The sequence below is a fragment of the Carcharodon carcharias genome, chromosome 14 (assembly GCF_017639515.1).
Source record: "Carcharodon carcharias isolate sCarCar2 chromosome 14, sCarCar2.pri, whole genome shotgun sequence".
NCBI lineage: Eukaryota > Metazoa > Chordata > Chondrichthyes > Lamniformes > Lamnidae > Carcharodon > Carcharodon carcharias.
Window position 1 is genome coordinate 98,684,797 of NC_054480.1, and position 22,899 is coordinate 98,707,695.

Genomic DNA, 22,899 nt, shown 5'->3' on the forward strand with positions numbered 1-22,899 from the left:
TCCAATCCCTCTACACCTCCATCCCCCACCAGGATGATCTGAGGGTTCTCAGCTTCTTCCTCGAACAGAGGCCCGAACAATCCCCATCCACCACTACTCAACTTGTTCTCACACTGAACAATTTCTCCTTCAACTCCTCTCACTTCCTCCAAATAAAAGGTGTGGCTATGGGTACCCGCATGGGCCCCAGCTATGCCTGTCTCTTTATGGGGTATGTGGAACATTCCTTGTTCCAGTCCTACTCTGGCCCCCTCCCACATCTCTTTCTCCGGTACATTGATGATTACTTCGGTGCTGCTTCATGCTCTCGTCAGGACCTGGAAAAATTTATTAATTTTGCTTCCAATCTCCACCCCTCCATCATTTTCACATGGTCCATCTCTGACACTTCCCTTCCCTTCCTTGACCTCTCTGTCTCAATTTCTGGTGATAGACTGTCCACCAATATCCATTACAAGCCTACCGAATCCCACAGCTACCTTGACTGCAGCTCCTCACACCCTGCTTCCTGTAAGGACTCCATCCCATTCTCTCAGTTCCTTTGCCTCCATCGCATCTGTTCTGATGATGCTACCTTCACAAACAGTTCCTCTGACATGTCCTCCCTCTTCCTTAACCGAGGTTTTCCACCCACGGTAGTTGACAGGGCCCTCAACCGTGTCCAGCTCATCTTCCGAGCATCTGCCCTCACGCCTTCTCCTCCCTCCCAGAAACATGATAGGGTCCCCCTTGTCCTCACTTATCACCTCACCAGCCTCCGCATTCAAAGGATCATCCTCCGCTATTTCCGCCAACTCCAGCATGATGCCACCACCAAACACATCTTCCCTTCACCCCCCCGCCCCCTGGCAGCATTCCATAGGGATCGTTCCCTCCGTGACACCCTGGTCCACTCCTCCATCACCCCCTACTCCTCAACCCCCACCTACGGCACCTCCCCATACATACGTAAAATATGCAACACCTGCCCCTTCACATCCTCTCTCCTCACCGTCCAAGAGCCCAAACACTCCTTTCAAGTGAAGCAGCTTTTCACCTGCATTTCCCCCATATTAGGCTACTGCATTCGTTGCTCCCAATGCAGATTCCTCTAACATTGGAGAGACCAAACGCAGACTGGGCGACCGCTTTGCAGAACACCTTCAGTCTGACCGCAAGAATGACCCAGACCTCCCTGTCGCTTGCCATTTTAACACTCCACCCTGCTCTCTTGCCCACATGTCTGTCCTTGGCATGCTGCATTGTTCCAGTGAAGCTCAACGCAAACTGGAGGAACAGCACCTCATCTTCCGACTAGGCACTTTACAGCCTTCCAGACTGAATATTGAGTTCAACAACTTTAGATCTTGAACTCCCTCCTCCATCCCCACCCCCTTTCCGTTTCTTGTCCCTCCCTTTTGTTTTTTCCAATAATTTATAAAGATTTTTCTTTTCCCACCTATTTCCATTATTTTTAAATCTTTACCTTTTATGCCCTTTTAGTCTTATTTCACCCCACCCCCACTACAGCTATCATCTGTACCTTGCGTGTCCTGCTATCCATTCTTAATTAGCACATTCTTTTAGATAATATCACCACCTTCAACACCTCTTTGTTCTTTTGTCTGTGACATCTTTTGGTTATATGCTCCTGTCACTGCTTGCTTGTCCCTACAACCTCCCCCCACCACCCCTCCGACCTTAAACCAGCTTATAGTTCACCCCTCTCCTATTTTTACTTAGTTCTGTTGAAGGGTCAAGCGGATCGAAACGTCAACTTTGTTCTTCTCCGCCGATGCTGCCAGACCTGCTGAGTTTTTCCAGGTATTTCTGTTTTTGTAGCTGTTTGTGTTAATGGTTCCCTTTTCTCAGGCCAAGTTCTTCTCTCTTTCAAATTATCATCACCCACTTCTCAAAAATTCCACCTTAAACAACTTCACTCTCTCCAACTAACATGAGATTTCTAATCCTCCTTTTTCCTCTTTTGAAAATGATGTAGCTCTCAGCTTCATGCAAATGATCCCAAAAGTCACTTCAATCCTGCCTTGCTCACAACATTGAGACCACACTTGGCTAAATTCACGAATGATGTCGGTGACCATTATGCACTGTGCCTCCATGTAGTGTTTGGTACTGTTAATTTTCCGACTTCCTTCATACATCCATTCTCATTTCCTAGCTCTATAGAACTGCTGTCACGTCATTCCTCTCCTATCAGTCTGAATGTAGCGGTGGCTTCTCTTCATGTCCCTGAACATCACCTCTACAGCCCCTCATGGATTAATCCGTGGTGCCCTCTCCTCTTCCTTATTTACATTCTGCTCTTCCTGACATCATTCCCAGGCATTATAGTCAGTTTCTATATGGATGCCAATGACGCCCAGTATCAGTAATGATGAGCATGAAGCTGTTGGATTGTTGTAAAAATTATAAAACTAATATCCTTTAGTGAATGAAATGTGCCATCCTTACCCAGTCTGGCCTATATATGACTACAGATCCATATGTGTTTGACTCTTAACTGTCTTTTGAAAAGGCCTAGCAAGGCAGTCAATTGAATCAAACCTCTACAAAAAAGTACAAAAAAGAATAAAACTAGTCAGTCTACCCAGTATTGATTTAGGCATCTTCTTCAGAGATGACAAAAGCACATGCAGCCTAGTCAGCCTACAAAGTTCTCCTCACTAACATATGTGGACTTATGCCAAAATTGGGAGAACTGTCCTATAGCCTAGTAAAGCAACAGCCTGACATAGGTGTACTTGCCAAATCATACCATACAGCCAATGTCCCAGACACCTCTATCACCATCCCTGGATATGTCCTATCCCCTCAGCAGGTCAGACCCACCAGAGGTGGAGGCATTGTCAGGAGTCCTCAACATTTACACCTGACCTATGAAGTTTCATGCATTATATAAAACATAGGCAAAGAAATCTCTTACTGATTATCATCTGGTGCACTCCCTCAGCTACTGTATCAGTACTCCTCCATATTGAACATCACCTGGAAGAAGCAGCAAAGACACAGAACATACTCTGAATGACTTGAAGATCCATCACCAAGAGCAACTGGAAAGCACCATTAATGACCAAATCCTGAAAGAAGTATCTACCAAAATGGGCCTGCAGCAGGTAGTGAAAGAACCAACAAGGGAAAATCTACTTCACTTTATCCTCATTAATCTACCTGTCACAGATCATCCGTCCATGACAGTATTGTAGCACCAAAGTTTCGGCTTAACGATTAAGTCTACACTAAGGTACTAAAATAGCTGATAGATTTATTCTGAAACTAAGAACTGGGGTTCCATGTGGCACTGTGGGCCATCAGCAGCAGCAAAATTGTATTCAACCACAATCTGCAATCTTGTGGCCCAGCATATTTCTCACTTTACCATTACCATTAAACCATGGGACCAACTCTGGTTCAATGAGGAATGCAGGAGAGAATGCCAGAAGCAGCACCAGGCATATTTTAAAAGTGAGGTGCCAACCTGATGCAATTATAATGCAGGATTACATGCATAGTTATTCAGCAGAGGTGAGAGTAACTGTTCTTGACATCAAGGTGACATTTAACTGAGTGTGGCATCAAGGAGTCCCAGTAAAGTTAAAGTCAATGAAGATCAGGGGTAAACTCTCCAAAGCCAGGAGTCACACCTAGTCATTGGAGGCCAATCTTCTCAGCCCCAGCACATTGCTACTGGACAACAACCAGACTTTGGCTGCTAATTGTCAAGCAACAGACAACAACCAGACTTTGGCTGCTAATTGTCAAGCGACATTAAGGCATCTTGTGTTTACCATTGGTCAGAAACTTAACTGGACCAGTCATATCAATACTGTGGCTGCTGGTGGGGTGGGGGGTGCATGGTGGTAATGTTGCTGGATTAGTAATTCAGAGGCCCAGGCTAATGGTCTGGGGGATGTGGCAGCTGATGAAATTTGAATTCAAATAATAAATGTGGATTATAAAGCTCGTCTCAGTAATGGTAACCATGAAACTATCATCGATTGTCATAAAAATCCACCTGGTTCACTAATATCCTTCAGGGAAGGAAATCAGCCATCCTTACCTGGGGATTCAAGGGAAATTAGGGATGGGCAACAGGTGCTGGCCTTGCCAGTAACACCCACATCCCATGAAAGAATAAAGAAACAAAAAGAGCAGGTCGGAGGCTAGGAAGTGAGACACTCAATTCCTGACTCTCCAAAACCTGTCCACCATCTACAAGGCACAATACTCTCCACTTGTCGGGACGGGTGCAGCTCCAGCAACACTCAAGAAGTTCCACACGAACCACAAAGCATATTGCTTGATTGGCATCTCATCCATTTCCAATGCACCATGGCTGCAGTGTGTACCATCTCCAAGACGCACAGCAGCTATTCACCAAGGCTTCTCCGATAGCACCTCCCAAACCTGGAACTTCTACCACCTAGAAGGACCTAGAAGGTCCTGGGACCTCAACATTTTACAATTTATATAAATGACTTGGATGAAGGAACTGCAGGTATGGTTGCTAAATTTGCTGATGACAGAAAGATAGGATAGTAATTTGTGAAGAGGACACAAGGAGGCTACAAAGAGATATAGATTGGTTAAGTGAGTGGGCAAAGACCTGGCAAATGAAGTATAATGTGGGAAGGTGCAATTGTCCATTTTGGCAGGAAAAATAAAAAAGAAGCTTATTATCTAAATAGTGAGAGATTGCAGAGCTCTGAGATGCAGAGGGTTCAGGGTGCCCTAGTGCAAGAATCACAAAAGGCTAGAATGCTGGAACAGCAAGTAATTAGGAAAGTTAATAGAATGTTATTGTTTATTGTGAGGGCAATTGAATAGTTTATGAAACAGGTAACAAGTAGGTTAGACAAAGGAGAGCCAATGGATGATATCTACCTGGACTTCCAGAAGGCCTTTGACAAGGTGCCGCACAGGAGGCTGCTCAGTAAGATAAGAGCCCATGGTGCTAGAGGCAAGGTACTAGCATGGATAGAAGATTGCTGTCTGGCAGGAGGCAGAGAGTGGGGATAAGGGGGTCCTTCTCAGGATGGCGGCCGGTGACTAGCGGAGTTCCGCAGGGGTCAGTGTTGGGACCACAACTTTTCACTTTATACATTATTGATCTAGATGAAGGAACTGAGGGCATCCTGGCTAAGTTTCAGATGATACAAAGATAGGTGGAGGGACAGGTAGTATTGAGGAGGCGAGGAGGCTGCAGAAGGATTTGGACAGGTTAGGAGAATGGGCAAAGAAGTGGCAGATGGAATACAACGTGTGGAAGTGTGAGGTCATGCACTTTGGTAGAAAGCATAGAGGCATGGACTACTTTCTAAATGGGAAGAGAATTCAGAAATCTGGAGTGAAAAGGGACTTGGGAGTCCTAGTCCAGGATTCTCTTAAGGTTAACTTGCAGGTTGAGTCGGTAGTTAGGAAAGCAAATGCAATGTTTATTTCGAGAGGAGTAGAATATAAAAGCAGGGATGTGCTGCTGAGGCTTTATAAGGCTCTAGTCAGACCACATTTAGAATATTGTGAGCAATTTTGGGCCCCATATCTCAGGAAGGATGTTCTGGCCCTGGACAAGGTCCAGAGGAGGTTCACGAGAACGATCCCAGGAATGAAAGGCTTAACATATGAGGAACATTTGAGGACTCTGGGTCTATACTCGATGGAGTTTAGAAGGATGAGAGGGGATCTGATTGAAACTTACAGAATACTGAAAGGCCTGGATAGAGTGGGGAAGATGTTTCCATTAGTAGGAGAGACTAGGACCCGAGGGCACAGCCTCAGAGTAAAGGGAAGACTTTTTAGAACAGAGGTGAGGAGAAACTTCTTTAGCCAGAGAGTGGTGAATCTATGGAATTCATTGCCACAGAAGGCTGTGGAGGCCAGGTCATTGAGTGTATTTAAGACCGAGATAGGTAGGTTCTTGATTGGTAAGGGGATCAAAGGTTACGGGGAGAAGGCGGGACAATGGGGTTGAGAAACTTATCAGCCAAGATTGAATGGCTGAGCAGACTTGATGGGCCAATTGTCCTAATTTCTGCTCCTATGTCTTATGGACTTTACTTATACAGGGCATTGGTGGGACCACATCTGAAATACTGTGTACAGTATTGGTCTCCTTATTTAAGGAACCATGTAAATGCATTAGGAGCTGTTCAGAAAAGGTTTATTAGACTAATGCCAGGATTGGGTGAGTTGTCTTATGAGGAAAGGTTGGACAGGCTAGGCTTGTATCCGCTGGAGTTTAAAAGAGTAAGAAGTAACTTGATTGAAACATATAAGAATCTGAAGGGTCTTGACAGGGTGGATGTGGAGAGGATGTTTCCGCTTGTGGAAGAATCTAGAACTAGGGCCTGTGGTTTAAAAATAAGGGGTCACCCATTTACGACAGAAATGAGGAGAATTTTTTTTCTCTCAAGAGGACTGCAAATCTTTGGAACTCTTTTCCTCAATGGGCAGTGGAAGCAGAGGCTTTGAATATTTTTAAGGCAGAGCGGGATAGATTCTTGATAAGCAAGGGGGTGAAAGGTTATGGAGGTAGGTAGGAATGCAGAATTGCGGTGACAAACAGATCATCCATGATCTAATTAAATGGCAGAGCAGGCTCAAAGTGCTGAGTAGCCTACTTCTGCTCCTAATTCATATGTTCATATAATTATTTCTTCATTGTTGCCGGATCTAAAGTCTGGAGCTCCCTAACTAAAAGCACTGTTGTTCAAGAAAGTTTCTCACCGCCACCTTCTCAAAGGTAGTTAGGATATTAAACACTGGCCATCCCAAAGACTCTATATCCCATGAATAAATATATTAAAAAAAAGTTACAGTAAGGGTAGATGAAATGGTGGAGTGTTAATTTTAATTAATGCAGAGATGGGGATCATATGGGTCAGCAAAAACTAGATGCGTCAAGGGAACTTAAATGCAAACAAGTATACGGTTGGTTGAGTTTTGAACAAATTAAGATTACAGACGGTGGGGGAAGCATAATAGTTTATAGCACAGGATGATGCCTAAAAGTCACTAACTCAGTGTTTATTCACACCACTCCACCGAAATCCTGGTTGTATGACTTTCTTCCCTTCGGACTCGATTGAACTTCTGCATGTCACCTATAAACCCATCTCCACATGATTTTCTCCCTCAAAAGCTATCACAGCAAAGCCCAACAAAGAGTCTGGAGCTTCTCCAACACAACTACCTTTAGCGTCTAATGAATTTTAATTCTTTGATTTATTTGTAGATGAGCAGCTGACCTAATTCCATCTATCGGATGAAATGTTAAACGCAGGTCCCATCTGTCCTCCTGTTAGACATAAAAGAGCAGTGTCCCTGCCAATATTTATCCCTCAACCATCATCGAAGACAGATTATCTGATCATTATCATATTACTGTTTGTGGAATCTTGCTGTATGCAGACTGGTTGCCACATTGCCTACATTACAACAGTAACCATAACCACATGAAGGGGGGTCGACAGAGGCTCGAGTGGAGCTTAACCTGGAACTGCCAAGACAGGGGCTCTGCTGCTCTGCCACTCCGTCCTCCTCTCAAACCCCATGACTCCACCACACTTTGGTGACTTAAGTGCGGATATCTTTACCTGTTGATTTACACAGTGGAAAGTCAGTCATTTAACTTTTTCTCTCAGATATCTGAGAACAAGGGGGCACAGATTTAAAGTAACAGCAAAAGCAACATGAGGAAAAACTTCTTCGCACAGGAAGATGGGCCAGATGGCCTCCTTGTGTGCTGTAACGGTTCTGTGATATATTAGCACCAGTCTTTCTCCTCCAGACCTCCTCATGAAGCACAATATACATGTACTAGCACCAAAGATACAAGGGCAGTGGCAAGAGCAGACTTCTCAGCAATCTCTGCCTGAGAAACACGAAACCAATAGAGTCCAGAGAAGCCAACGAACAGAACAAAACCTAAAATTACGGGATGGTCACTAAACGCTGAAATGAGCCTGGGCTAAGTGGCCTGTTTCTGTTAATATCATATATCTCAAGTCCCTTCTTGAGAACTATGTCTCTCATCATTCTAGTAAATTCTATGGCTCGAGATGATGCAATCAACTTAATGCACCATTAGTTTTTCATCATTCTTGTCCAAATGAATTTAAACAAAAAACTGCGGATGCTGGAAATCCAACACAAAAACAGAATTACCTGGAAAAACGCAGCAGGTCTGGCAGCTTCGGCGAAGAAAAGAGTTGACGTTTCGAGTCCTCATGACCCTTCAGCAGAACTGGGTGAATATAAGGTGGGGTTAAACCAGCTTATATTTCACCCCTCTCCTTATATTCACCCAGTTCTGTTGCAGGGTCATGAGGACTCGAAACGTCAACTCTTTTCTTCTCCGCCGATGCTGCCAGACCTACTGAGTTTTTCCAGGTAATTCTGTTTTTGTCTTGTCCAAATGAAGTTGCTCAAACCAAAAGCCCCGCACAAAGATGGCGGCTGCTGTGTTACGTCAACAACAAGGAGCATGTGCGATGTAAACCGCACCCACTGTCGCACATTCTCTGCCGTCGGTCAGTTTTCCTTCCGGTTGAAGACACTTCCAGTCGGAGTGCGAGCGCTGGATTTGTCACATGAAGGTTTAACCATCATATCTGGAAGTGCGGAGAGACAGAAAGCCACCGGGATGGATATACCGGTGCCTCCTGAGGGTGAGTTCCGAAATATTAGCCTTCACAAGCAAACTTCCGCTGGGAAATGTGATTTTTTATTGTGCAGAAATATCTGGGCCCTTGCGCGTCTCTGGCTAGAAATGGTCCGCCGTCCACAATGCGCATGCGTACGAGGAGCTCATGTCCACTTTGCGCACGCGCACCTGGTCTGTTCGACGCGGCGCATGCGTAGAACACCGTGCTCGGAATCATTTACGCATGCGAAGCCTGAAACTTGAGAGGGGGAGGAAGGGTAAATGATCCATGAATGGTGGGTTTGGGTTTAAATAACTCCTTCGTGAAAAGGGGTTTGCAGTGAGGCCTGAGAGTTGAATGCGAGCCCAAGTGTGCAGTCACCGCCCATTCAAAACTGTTAATTGGAAAATTTGTAAAATGTAAAACTTACCTCTGTTAAAACAATGGTGCCACTAACTTAACCATTTTATACTAGATTGTTTTGTAGAACTGATTTTGGATCAGTCATCTAAGTTCAAATTTATTTTAGTCGAGAATTTTTTTTCCAAAGCCTGCCTCACCATCAATCTGAAATCCATTCTTATTTTGAACTTTACAAAATGTGTCCTTCCAGCAAGAATATAGGATGTAGTTGATTTGAGATTCCCTGCCAAGTTCCTTCAGGTTCAAACTTATCTTTAACAATTCAAATATTTATTGCGTTTGCAATTAGCATCTTATCCCACCCAGTCTTACCTATACTGTCTGTTACACAACTAATGTATTTAGGACTCCCAGATAGCACAGGGATTCCTTAACGTGTTTGAAAACTTGGCTTAGAATTTGCCTTGCACTCACCGGACTGGTTAAGAGGAGTGGTTTGTTGGTATAAGTTACCTATGCAGAAAAATCAAAGCATTATTTATCATTTGGAAGAACTGCATTTATGTTGTACTTATTACATTGTGAAGTCCCACTACAGACTTGAGCATAAAGTCTTAAGTTGATGACGTAGTTGTGAGGAGTGCTGCATTCAGAGATCGGGATCTTTCAAACGCGATGTGTACCAGATTCCATACTGAGAAATATTGCTTTTTTATCTCCTAGCTATTGAAAATTATATAAGAACGTACATACAGAAATATGAATTAGGAATAGGCCTTGAGCCTGCTCCACCATTGAATAAGATCATGGCTGATCTGATTGTGGTCTCAATTCCGCCTACTCCTTATGATCTTTGACTCCCTTGTTAGTCAAGAATCCATCTACCTCTTCCTTAAAAATATTCAATGACCCAGCCTCCACTGTTCTTTGGGGAACATAGTTCTAAAGATTCATGACCATTAGAGAAATATTTCTTCTCATTTCAGTCATAAATAGGAGACCCCTTATTTTTAAACTGTGTTCCCCAGTTCTAGACTCTACCCAGAGCATCCACCCTGTCAAGTCCCCTCAGGATTTTATACGTTTCAGTAAGATCACCTCTCAATCTTTTAAACACAGAGATAAAAACAAAAAACTGCGGATGCTGGAAATCCAGAACAAAAACAGAATTACCTGGAAAAACTCAGCAGGTCTGGCAGCATCGGCGGAGAAGAAAAGAGTTGACGTTTCGAGTCCTCATGACCCTTCAACAGAACTAGGTGAATCCAAGGAGAGGGGTGAAATATAAGCTTATATTTCACCCCTTTCCTTGGATTCATCTAGTTCTGTTGAAGGGTCATGAGGACTCGAAACGTCAACTCTTTTCTTCTCCGCCGATGCTGCCAGACCTGCTGAATTTTTCCAGGTAATTCTGTTTTTGTTCTCAATCTTTTAAACTCCAATGGATACAGGCCCAGTCTGTCCAGCCTTTGCTCATTAGATAACACCTGCAACCCCCGGGTCCCAGGTATCAGTCAAGTGAATCTTGTCTAATCTGTCTCTAATGCATTTATATCCTTTCTTAAATAAGGAGACCAAAACTGTACACAATACTCAAGATGTGGTCTCACCAGTGCCCCAAATTGCTTTGTACACGTTGGCTGGCAGGTTTCCCGGGGGGGCGGGGGACTGCAGGCTGTAGTTCAAAAGCTACCCATTGTTCACAGAGCACTTTTGGATTTCCTAAGAATGTCTATATCTGTATAGAGATAAAATGCTGCAGATGCAGGAAATCTGAAATAAAGACAGAAAATGCTGGCAGCATCTGTGGAGAGAGAAATAAAGCTAATGTTTTAGTTTGATGACTTTTCATCAGAACTCAACAAGAACTCAGTTAATCCAATTTATTGGTTGAATGATGAAAGTTGACTAGGACACAACTCATTCCAACTATAGAACTAAGCATAAAATCTAAATATGACAATGCAGTCGTGAGGCAGTGCTGCATTCAGAGATGGAGTCTTTCAGATGAAAAGGCTCCAATTTCCATGACACTTCAGAGAGTTCCATGTCCTGGTCAACGATTTAGAATAGTGCAGAGATATTTTCTGTCCACCTAAGGTGTTCAGCAAAGCAACACTCACTCATTACTGCACTGAAGTGTCAGCCAAGATTGTGTGTTTCATCCTGTAATAAAATAGTCTCAAAACAGCTATGTTTTTATAGTTTATCTTTTGAAAATGTTTGTCCAGATAATGTGGAATTTTTATTTTTTCAAACTAAGAATGCTGACATGTAGGACACACAAGTAGAATACAAGTGCTATGCTGAGGCTTTATATTGTTCGAATCGGAAGGTACTTGGGAGTGAAGTGATTTTTCAATTCTGGTCACAAACCATGTTTAGGAGGTTACAGAGAAAAGTAATAAGATTGTTTCCATGTGGAATGGGCATGTGATATGTGAAGCCTAAGTTCTACAACTTAGAAAGAAAGTAGTTGCTGGGTAGAATTGAATGAAGTATTTGGAAAAAAAAAAGAACTAGATGGGGTAAAATCGAATATGACTATGACAGATCTTACAGCATGGCAGTCGGAGCTGAATGGTCTAAGGTGGTTGGTGTTGCTTCACATCCATCTTCACCCAAGAGAATGAGGATGAAGGTATGGAACTTGGGGAGAAGGACTGCAAGGTTCTTGAGCAAATTGATATAGGGAGTGACAAGGTATTGGAGGCGTTGGCAAGCTTAAGAGTGGACAAATCTCCAGGTCCGGATGATATGTGTCCCAGACAGCTGAGGGAGTCAAGGGAGGAGATCGCGGGGGCTCTGACCCAAATTTTTAATTCCTCTCTGTCCACGGGGGAGGTGCCAGAGGACCGGAGAACAGCTAATGTGGTTCCACTATTTAAGAAGGGTTGGAGATAAGCCAGGGAACTGCATACGAGTGAGTCTCATGTCAGTGGTAGGGAAACTATTGGAGAAAATCCTGAAGGAAAGAATCTGTCTCCACTTGGAGAGGCAAGGTTTGATCAGGGATAGCCAGCATGGCTTTGTCAGAGGGAGGTCATGCTTAACAAATTTGATTGAATTTTTTGAGGAGGTGACCAGATGTGTAGATGAGGGTAGTGCATTTGATGTAGTTTATATGGATTTCAGCAAAGCCTTTAACAAGGTCCCACATGGGAGATTTATAAAGAAGGCAAATGCACATGGGATACAGGGTAATTTGATAAAGTGGATTCAAAATTGGCTTAGTTGTAGAAGGCAGAGGGTGATGACAGAAGGATGCTTTAGTGACTGGAAGCTAGTGTCCAGTGGCATACCGCAGGGATCTGTGCTGGATCTCCGATTATTTGTCATTTATATAAACGACATAAATAGATGACTATGTGGGGAGTAGGATTAATAAGTTTGCGAATGACACAAAGATTGGCAGGATGGTTAACAATGAGGTTGAGTATCTTGGGCTACTGGAAGATATAGATGGAATGGTCAAATGGGCAGATAAGTGGCAGATGGAATTTAACCCTGAAAAGTGTGAGGTGATACACGTTGGAAGGAGTAATTTGACAAGGAAGTATTCAATGAACGGCATGACACTGGGAAGTTCTGAGGAACAAAGGGACCTTGTCGTGTGTGTCCATAGATCTCTGAAGGCAGAGGGGCATGTTAGTGGGGTGGTGAAAAAGGCATTTGGGAGACTTGCCTTTCTCAATTGAGGCATAGATTACAAAAGTAGGGAGGTCACGTTGGAGTTGTGTAGAACCTTGGTGAGGCCACAGCTGGAGTTGTGTGTTCAGTTCTGGTCGCCACATTATAGGAAGGATGTGATTGCACTGGAGGGGGTGCAGAGGAGATTCACCAAGATGTTGCCTGGGATGAAACATTTAAGTTATGAAGAGATTTTGGATAGTCTTGGGTTGTTTTCGTTGGAGCAGAGAAGACTGAGGGGGTGACCTGATCGAGGTGTACAAGGTTATGAGGGGCATGGACAGGGTGGATAGGGAGCAGCTGTTCCCCTTAGTTGAAGGATCAGTCACGAGGGGCACAAGTTCAAGGTGAGGGGCAGGAGGTTTAGGAGGGATGTGAGGAAAAACTTTTTTACCCAGAGGGTGGTGACAGTCTGGAATGCACTGCCTGGGAGCGTGCCTCACATCCTTTTAAGAAGTACCTGGATGAGCACTTGGCATGTCATAACATTCAAGGCTATGGGTCAAGTGCTGGTAAATGGGACTAGGCAGGTAGATCAGGTGTTTCTCACGTATCGGTGCAGACTGGATGGGCCGAAGGGCCTCTTCTGCACTGAGATTAGGTGATTCCATATGTTTAATCATTTGGGTCTGCCTGGATAAGTGTATTATACATGTGTGCTTTCAAAAGGAAAGAATCTCAAATGTTAAACAGGGAGCTGTCTGGCTTTGAGCTAATACCATAACCAGAGCAAATTGTCCAGCCACATTTTGAATAGGGGATTGAAATTAAAAGCATTGACCTTTGTAAAGCCAAAGATGTCATACTTGTGCATCTAAAGAGACTGACTTATGAAAATGAAGGCTGGCATTGTCCAAGCCATAAATTGAATATAAGATTAACGAAATAAAAGATTTGCATTTATCTAGCATTTTATCCTTAGACATCTCAAAGCACAAGGCAACCATAATTTGGACATATATCATTGTTTCTTCTTCATTACTGGATCCAGATCCTGAATCTGCCTACCTGAGTATTGCGACAACCTTCACAGAGGGCATCGATTCAAGAAGGTGGCTCACCACCACCACTTCAAGGACAATTATGGTTCTGCAATAAATGCTGGTCTTGCCAGCAACGACCACATCGTAAGAATTATTTTTTTAAAAAGCAGTGAATTACTTGTTTTGAGGTGCATTCGGTGTGTACCAACTTGAACAAAGCAAACATCAAACAAACACATTGTGTCTCACTCAACCGATACCAGCAAAAAAAACACCAGATTAGCTGTTTACACAGTGACCAGGACTCCATGATATTTAATGGTGCCATGGCATTTTTTAACATTTTGAAGGGAAGGAGGAAGTCACTTTTGCAAATGGCTCCATATGCCAAGTTCTGGGCTTAGGTGAAGAGAGGAATGAGAGAGCTGGAAATGAAGCAGCGCAAGCTGAAAATGGAAGAGATGGAGGAGATGTACGTGATTATGGTGGGAATGGGAAAAAGCAACGCTTGTTGCTAAGGTATTTTTTTATTTATTCATTCATGGGAAGTGGGCTTCGCTGGCTGGGCCAGTATTCATTGCCCATCTCTAGTTGCCCTTGAGAAGGTGGTGGTGAGCTGCCTTCTGGAACCTGTATGGATCTGTCCAATTTTTGAGGTAAACAAGTTCATAAGTTTGGCATTGGAGGTGAAGATGGAAGGTCAGTTCATTTTTGAGAAGATGAGAATTGGTTAGCATACAGGAACTAGAGTAGGAGTAAATGGGACTTTTTGGGAATGGCAAGTGGTGACTGGTGGGCTACTGCAGAGATCTCTGCTTGGGCCTCAGCTATTCACAATATATATCAATGATTTGGATGAGGGAACCAAATGTGATATTTCCAAGTTTGCTGATGACACAAAACAAGTTAGGGATGTGAGTGGTGAGGAGGATATTAATATATCAAGGCGATTTAGACAAGTTGAGTGAGTGGGCAAATACATGGCGGATGCAGTATAAAGTGGATAAGTGTGAAGTTATCTATTTTGGTAGGAAAAACAGAATGGCAGAGTATTATTCAAATGGTGATAGATTGGGAAATGTTGATGAACAAAGAGACGTGAATGTCCTTGTACATCAATTACTGAAAGCAAGTATGCAGGTGCAGCAAGCAGTTAAGAAGGCATATGGTATGTTGACCTAAAATGCAAGAGGGCTTGAGTACAGGAGCAAGGATGTCTTACTGCAGCTGTACAGGACCTTGGTGAGACCACACCTGGAGTATTGTATGCAGTTTTGGTCTCCTTACCTAAGAAAGGATATACTTGCCATAGAGGGAGTGCAGTGAGGGCTCACTAGACTCATTCCTGGGATGGCAGGATTGTCGTATGAGGAGATATTGGGCTGACTCGGCCTGTATTCACTGGAGTTTAGAAGAATGAGATGAGATCTCATTGAAAAGTATAAAATTCTGACAGGGCTGGACAGGCTGGATGCAGGGATAATGTTTCCACTGGCTGGGGGGTGGGGGGGAGGGGGGTCTAGTACAAGGGATCACAATCTCAGGATACGGGGTAGGCCATTTAGGACTGAGATGAGGAGAAACTACTCAGAGGGTGGTGAACCTGTGGTATTCTCTACCACAGAGGGCTGGGGAGACCAAGTCACTGAATATATTTAAGACGGAAATAGATAGATTTCTAGACTCTAAAGGCGTCAAGTGTTATGGCGAGAAAGAGGGAGTATGGCGTTGAGATAGAGGATCAGTCACAATCATATTAAATGGCGGAGCTGGCTCAAAGAGTCCTGCTCCTGTTTTCTATGTTTCTATGAGCCTGGGTATTTGATTTTGGCTGTTCTTGAGAAGAACATTGGTATTATTCAACCTGATCTTGGGAGCTGTACAGAGGTAGATTGTGGTACCACTCACCAAGAGGGACATGAGGGCAATTGAAGTTGGATTAATGGTTTGTGTTCATCTGCAAAGATGGACAAAAACCAGAAAAGTACCTAACTTGCTTTTCAATTTGCTAAAGGCAGTTGTCAGTGATAACCTCAGGACGAGTATATGGTGCTGTCCAACACACTTGAGGGCGTCCTCGAGAAGTAAAGAGCTCGTTATATTGAGTTCATGGATGACCCAAAAAGCCACAATAAAAAGCCATCTCTATGGAGATTGGAGAAGCTGGTGGAGTTTGCTGTGCAGATAGGACAGCTTTATAACCTACATTTTTGGAAATAAATGGACTTTTCCATTGCCGAATGTTTAAACCTACTGTGGGTGATGAGGCCAAGAGCAGCTGGCTTAAGCTGAAGTTGTCCTTCTAAGGATGGAGACTTGGAAGTTGGTTCCTGCCTTGAGCGATCAGAGTATAGTTTCTATTCACAAGAAGAAACAGCCTCGCAAGACCAAAGAGGAACTTTGCTGCTTTTTAGAGTTGATTTTCAGAATGTTGCACACATCGGGTGCCCTGAAGACCCAGAGAGTAAACAGACAGCAGTCTGATTTTGCTCTTGCAGTTTTCTGGCTTTATGCAGGATTCCAGATTCTTCTAAAGATTAGGGTAAAACATTTGTTTTGTTGATTTTATTTTTGTGAGGCTTTTATCCCCAAGTGGCCCTAGAGAAGAAATTGGAAGCCAAATCTCAAAAGGTGAATGAAGCAGCTTTTACTCACCTCACTCCCTGTCTTTAATGATATGTCAGATGGCATTGCAAAGGTAACCTTTGAATGCCTATATTAAGCATTTCAATGCGCTGTGCTGGTGGATTCATCTGGGGATCTTTCATGCTCTACTTGCTATCTGAAATAATGAGCTAATCAATGGGATATGATCGTGGTTTCCCTCAACTGCAGTGCTATGGTTTGCTTTGCTCAAAAGAATTGCAAATGTTTTGTTTGTTGTTGGTCCAAAATGTTGATTTTTATCTGTGGTTGGTGATTAAGAAGGGTTCAACCTCAACCTGGACCCAGTGTTTGATTGCACTTTACAAGTTTGTTCATTCTTTCTTTCATTTGTATCAAGTCTTTAATCACCAAGTACATTTCAACATTCTTCAAAGCCAATTAAGTTTTTTTTTATTCATTCACGGGATGTGGGCTTCGCTGGCTGGGCCAACGTTTATTGCCCTTGAGAAGGTGGCAGTGAGCTGCCTGCTTGAACCGCTGCAGTCCATGTGGTGTAGGTACAACCACAGTACTGCTAGGAAGGGAGTTCCAGGATTTTGACCCAGCAACAGTGAAGGACTGGCAATATATTTCCAAGTAAGGTTGGTGAGTGACTTGGAGGGGAACTTCCAGCTGGTGGTGTTCCTGTGTATCTGCTGCCCATGTCCTTCTAGATGGTAGTGGTAGTGGGTTTGGAAGGTGCTGTCTGAGGAGCCTTGGTGAATTCTTGCAGTGCATCTTATAGATGGTACACACTGCTGCTACTGTGCGTCGGTGGCGGAGGGAGTGAATATTTGTGGATGTGGTGCTAATCAAGCAGACTGTTTTGTTCTGGACTGTGTCCAGCTTCCGTGTTGTGGGAGCTGCACTCATCCAGGCAAGTGGGGAGTATTCCATCACACTGCTAACTTGTGCCTTGTAGATGGTGGACAGGCAGTGGGGAGTCAGGAGGTGAGTTACTCATCGCATGATTCCTAGGCTCTGACCTGCTCTTGTAGCCACAGTATTTATATGACTAGTCCAGTTCAGTTTCTGGTCAATGGTAATCCCCAGGATGTTGATGGTGGGGAATTCAGTGATGGTAATGCAATTAAACATCAAGGGGCGATGGTTGGATTCTCTCTTGTTGGAGATGGTCATTGCCTGACACTTGTGTGGAGTGAATGTTACTTGCCATTTGTCAGCCCAAGCCTGGATATTGTCCACGTCTTGCTGCATTTGAACATGGACTGCTTCAGTATCTGAGTCGTTGCAAATGGTGCTAAACATTGTGCAATCATCAGTGAACATACCCACATCTGACCTACTGATGGAAGGAAGGTCGTCAATGAAGCAGATGGTTGGGCCTAGGACACCACCCTGAGGAACTCCTGTAGTGATGTCCTGGAGCTGAAATGACTAACCTCCAACAACCACAACCATCTTACTTTGTGCTAGGTTTGGCCACAACCAGCAGAAAGTTTCCCCCCTGATTCCCATTGGCTCCAGTTTTGCCAGGGTTTTTGATGCCACACTTCATCAAATGCTGCCTTGATGTCAAGGGCAGTCACTCTCACCTCGGGAGTTCAGCTCTTTTGTCCATGTTTGAACCAAGGCTGTAATGGGGTCAGGAGCTGAGTCGCCCTGGCGGAACCCAAACTGGACATCAGTGAGCAGGTTATTACTAAGCTTGATAACATTGTTGATGACCCCTTCCATTAATTTACTGACCGAGAGTAGACTAATGTGGCAGTAATTGGCCGGGTTGGATTTGTGTACATGAAATGCTTGGACAATTTTCCACATAGCCGGGTGGGTGCCAGTGTTGTAGCTGTACTGGAACAGTTTGGCTAGGGACGCCGCAAGTTATGATTATAAGTCTTCAGTACTATTGCCGGAATATTGTCAGGGCCCATTGCCTTTGCTGTATCCAGTGCCTTCAGCTGTTTCTTAATAACACGTGGAGTGAATCGAATTGGCTGAAGACTGGCATCTGTGATGCTGGTGACATCTGGAGGAGGCCAAGATGGATCATCCACTTGGCACTTCTGGCTGAAGATTGTTGCGAATGCTTCAGCCTTATCTTTCACAATGCTGTGCTGTGCTCCTCCATCACTGAGGATGGGGATATTTGTGGAGTCTCCTCCTCCAGTGAGTTGTTTAACTGTCCACCACCATTCATGACTGGATGTGGCAGGACTGCAGAGCATAGATCTGATCCATTATTGCGGGATCGCTTAGCTCTATCACTTGCAATTTGGCACACAAATAGTCCTGGGTTATAGTTTCACCAAGTTGACACTTCATTTTCAGATATGCCTGATGCTGCTCCTGACATGCCCTCCTGCACTCTTCTTTGAACCAGGGATGATCCCCTGGCTTGATGGTAATGGTAGAGTCGGGGAGATGCCAGGCCATGAGGTTACAGATTATGTTCGAGAACAATTCTGCTGCTGCTGATAGCCCACATTACCTCGTGGATGCCCAGTCTCGAATTGCTAAATCTGTTCGAAATCTATTCAGTCTAGCATTGTGGTAGTGCCACACAAAACGATGGAGGGTATCCTCAATGTGAAGGCGGGGCTTCGCCTCCACAATGACCGTGCGGTGGTCGCTCCTGCCGATACTGTCATGGACAGATGCATCTGTGGCAGGTTGGTGAGGATGAGGTCAAGTATGTTTTTCCCTCTTGTTGGTTCTCACCGGCCGCAGACCAGTCTAGCAGCTATGTCATTTAGGACTTAGCCAGCTCAGTCAGTAGTGGTGCTACTGAGCCACTCTTGGTGATGGACATTAAAGTCCCCCACCCAGAGTACATTCTGCGCACTTGCCACCCTCGTGCTTCCTCCAAGTGATGTTCAACATGGAGGAGCACTGATTCATCAGCTGAGGGAGGGCGGTAAGTGGTATGATGCCATGAGACTTCATGGGGTCTGGAGTTGATTTTGAGGACTCCCAGGGCAACTTCGTCTTGACTATATACCACTTTGCCGCCACCTCTGCTGGGTCTGTCCTGCCAGTGGGACAGGACGTAACCCAGGGATGGTGATGGTGGAGTCTGGGACAGGGTCTGTCAGCTATGATTCTGTGAGGATGACCATGTCAGGCTATTGCTTGACTAGTCTGTGATACAGCTCTCCCAATTTTGGCACTAGCCTCCAGATGTTAGTAAGGAGGTCTTTGCATGGTCGACAGAGCTGCGATTGCTGTTGTCGATGCTGAGTGGTCCATTTCTTCTTTGTGACTTTGTAGTGATTTGTTACAACTGAGTGGCTTGCTAAGCCATTTCAGAGGGCATTTAAGAGTCAACCATATTGCTGTGGGCCTGGAGTTGGAATCACATGTATGCCAGACAAGGTAAGGGCATTAGTGAACCAGATGGGTTTTTATAACAATCGACAATGGTTTCATGGTCATCATCAGAGTCTTAATTCCAGATTTTTTTTATTGAATTCGAATTCCACCGAATGCCGTGGCGGGATTGGAACCTGGACCCCTGGAGCATTGCCCTGGATCTCTGGATTACTAGTCCAGCGATAATACCACTATGCCATCGCCTCCCCCAAGGATGCTGCTCTTGAAGTGTAGTCTCCATTGTAACATAGGCAAAAGCAGCAACAAGTTTGCACAAACCAAGATCCCACAATCAGCAATGTGTTAAATGATCAGGCAGTCTGCCTTAGTGATGTTGTTTGTGGAACAAACTGGGAGGCATTGGGAGAACACCCGTTCTCTTTAAGCTGTGTCATTGGGTCTTTCAGTTTGGAGAGAGATTGACATTAAGTGCTATGGATTTTAGGACTAGCATTGGTGAAGGGAACAATTTGAGATGCATTAATAGCACCATACAAGGAAAATTTGCACAAAATTACAATGTATTGTAGAATTTTTATTCCCTTTGGTATATTAATAACAATAGGTTATAAGCCTCCATCTCATGAGGTAAAGGCTGTGATTTTGAAAGCAGCACTTTGATATTCTGCCCTAAAATAGCTAATCTGGGCAAAGAGCTTGGGGTGATACAAAACATTAAAACAGCATAAAAAATATATTTTGGCATGATTTGGTCTAACCCCAACATATTCAATGAAAGAAAATTTGAAATGGAGACACAATTGGGGTATTAATAATGTTTTTCTTGTTGCAGACCAGGAGTTGAGGAATGTCATCGACAAATTGGCACAGTTTGTGGCCCGAAATGGCCCGGAATTCGAGAAGATGACAATGGAGAAACAAAAAGAAAACCCCAAGTTTTCTTTTCTGTTTGGAGGTGAATACTACAATTATTACCAGTACAAGCTGGCAATCGAGCAGCAGTGTAAGTATAAAGACAGCATTCAGACTTCAGAAATAGTAAACCTATAGGGATGCTAAAAAAGAGGCAGGAAATTATAGTAATTTCCTTTAATCTTTAAGGCTTGCAGGTTACTCCATTATGTTTGAGCCTTAATATAGAAATGCAGGTCACTGGTGGTTTACTTTCACTTTCTCTAAATGCAACTCCTCATTGAGAAAATTTGTTTGCATATATTACCATTAATTTACTCAGTTAAAAAGATTAAAGGAAAGTTTATATTGAGTGGAAGGTGAGACAAAGAACCTTGCTTGGCAAAAGGCAACAAGCGATACCAATATTTTGATACAGTGACTTGCGGTTTAGCCTATTTTGTGATCACAAGGTAATGAATGACTTGTAGTCTACTCAGAATGTTTGATTATATGACCAGTGTGATTATCAAGTTCCAAACTTTGGTGACTATATTTTTAAAAGATATCTGAAGTAACATCATGAATGTTTTTTTTCAATGTGTGTATAGTTCAGTCTAACCTGGGTACTGTGGCAACATAGAGCCTATGAGTGTAACTAATATCTGAAACAGAAAATAGGTGAAATTAATCCCAGGAAAACAATTAACACAATGGTTTGCAACTGTTTTTTTAAAAATAGCATAATGTTTAGTGTCCCTTTGGGATTCTGTGTTTTCCAAGGAATTCCAGTTTGGCATTCAAAACAAAAACAGAAACAGAAATACCTGGAAAGACTCAGCAGGTCTGGCAGCATTGGCGGAGAAGAGCACAGTTAATTTTTCGAGTTCTCATGACCCTTCAACAGAACTAAGTAAAAATTGGAAAGGAGTGAAATATAAGCTGTTTTAAGGGGTGGGTGGGGGGTTGTTAGGACAAGCAACCAGTAATAGGTGGGGATAACCAAAAGATGTCACAGACAAAAGGACAAAGAGGTGTTGAAGGTGGTGATATTATCTAAAGGAATGTGCTAATTAAGAGTAGAGAGCAGGACAGACAAGGTACAGATAGCCCTAGTGGGGGGTGGGGTGAAATAATACTAAAAGGGCATAAAAGGTAGAGATAAACAATGGGTGGAAATACATTTAAAAAATAATGGAAATAGGTGAGAAAAGAAAAATCTATATAAATTATTGGAAAAAACAAAAGGGAGGGGCAAGAAACGGAAAGGGGGTGGGGATGGAGGAGGGAGTTCAAGATCTAAAGTTGTTGAACTCAATATTCAGTCCAGAAGGCTGTAAAGTGCCTAGTCGGAAGATGAGGTGCTGTTCCTCCAGTTTGCGTTGAGCTTCACTGGAACAATGCAGCAAGCCAAGGACAGACATGTGGGCAAGAGAGCAGGGTGGAGTGTTAAAATGGCAAGCGACAGGGAGGTCTGGGTCATTCTTGCAGACAGACCGAAGGTGTTCTGCAAAGCGGTCACCCAGTCTGTGTTTGGTCCAAAACCAGCTTTTTTTCACCCCTTTCCTATTTTTACTTAGTCCTGTTGAAGGGTCATGAGGACTCGAAACGTCAACTGTGCTCTTCTCCGCCGATGCTGCCAGACCTGCTGAGTTTTTCCAGGTATTTCTGTTTCTGTTTTTGTTTTGGATTTCCAGCAGCCGCAGTTTTTTGATTTTATCTCAGGTTTGGCATCCCTCAGTTATCAACAGCCTTCTATGCATGGAGAAATAGTAAAACAGGGATACTTTGTAAGGGTGCAGATATATATTTCATCAACCTTTGAAGATATACTGAAACAAAGGGCTGTGATTCCCTTCTCAAATAAAAGTTGTTTTGTTATTCTGGACATTGAAATGAAACCGGAAGTTTTGCGTTACAAAAGATGGGTTTGTGCTGTTAAATTTTGAATTTGCATTTTATTGATAGAAGCAGTACAAGATAGGGTTAAAAACTCTCCGTCACAGAGTATTTCTCAATTAAAATTCTATTAACTGAGGTCAGGCAGGTTTAATAATATGTAGTAGGCATAATGAGATTCTAACTGTTATAGGAACAGTTTTAAAAAAAGGAAAAAAAGATCTGCATTTATATAGTGTCTTTTACAACCTCCAGATATCTCAATGAAGTACTTTTCTGAAATGTAGTCATCACTGTAAGCCAGGAAATGTGGCAACCAATTTGCAAAGCAAGGTTCTATAAACAGCAATGTGATAACTAGACTATCTGTTTTTAGGTGTTGGTTAAAGGAAATTTAAGGTGCTAATTGGGTTAAATTAGACCAGATTTCACTTGGCACATTCAGTGTTATATATTGTTAAGGATTGGCGATACCTTTGTTACCCTTAAGG

General features: G+C 43.4%; 1 protein-coding gene across 4 annotated transcripts in view; it reads left to right on the forward strand.

Moving 5' to 3' along the window:
- The first annotated feature begins 8,513 nt into the window (after window positions 1-8,513).
- LOC121287109 (calcium homeostasis endoplasmic reticulum protein) overlaps window positions 8,514-22,899 on the forward strand; it is an 80,356-nt gene continuing 65,970 nt past the window's right edge. For 3 of the 4 annotated variants that reach the window (XM_041204657.1, XM_041204658.1, XM_041204660.1), the window contains exons 1-2: window positions 8,514-8,666; window positions 20,451-20,621. In XM_041204657.1, coding sequence (XP_041060591.1) covers window positions 8,642-8,666; window positions 20,451-20,621 — 196 coding nt within the window. In that variant the 5' untranslated portion in view covers window positions 8,514-8,641. The remainder of the gene's footprint in view (window positions 8,667-20,450; window positions 20,622-22,899) is intronic. The other variant, XM_041204659.1, reaches the window with a different exon arrangement.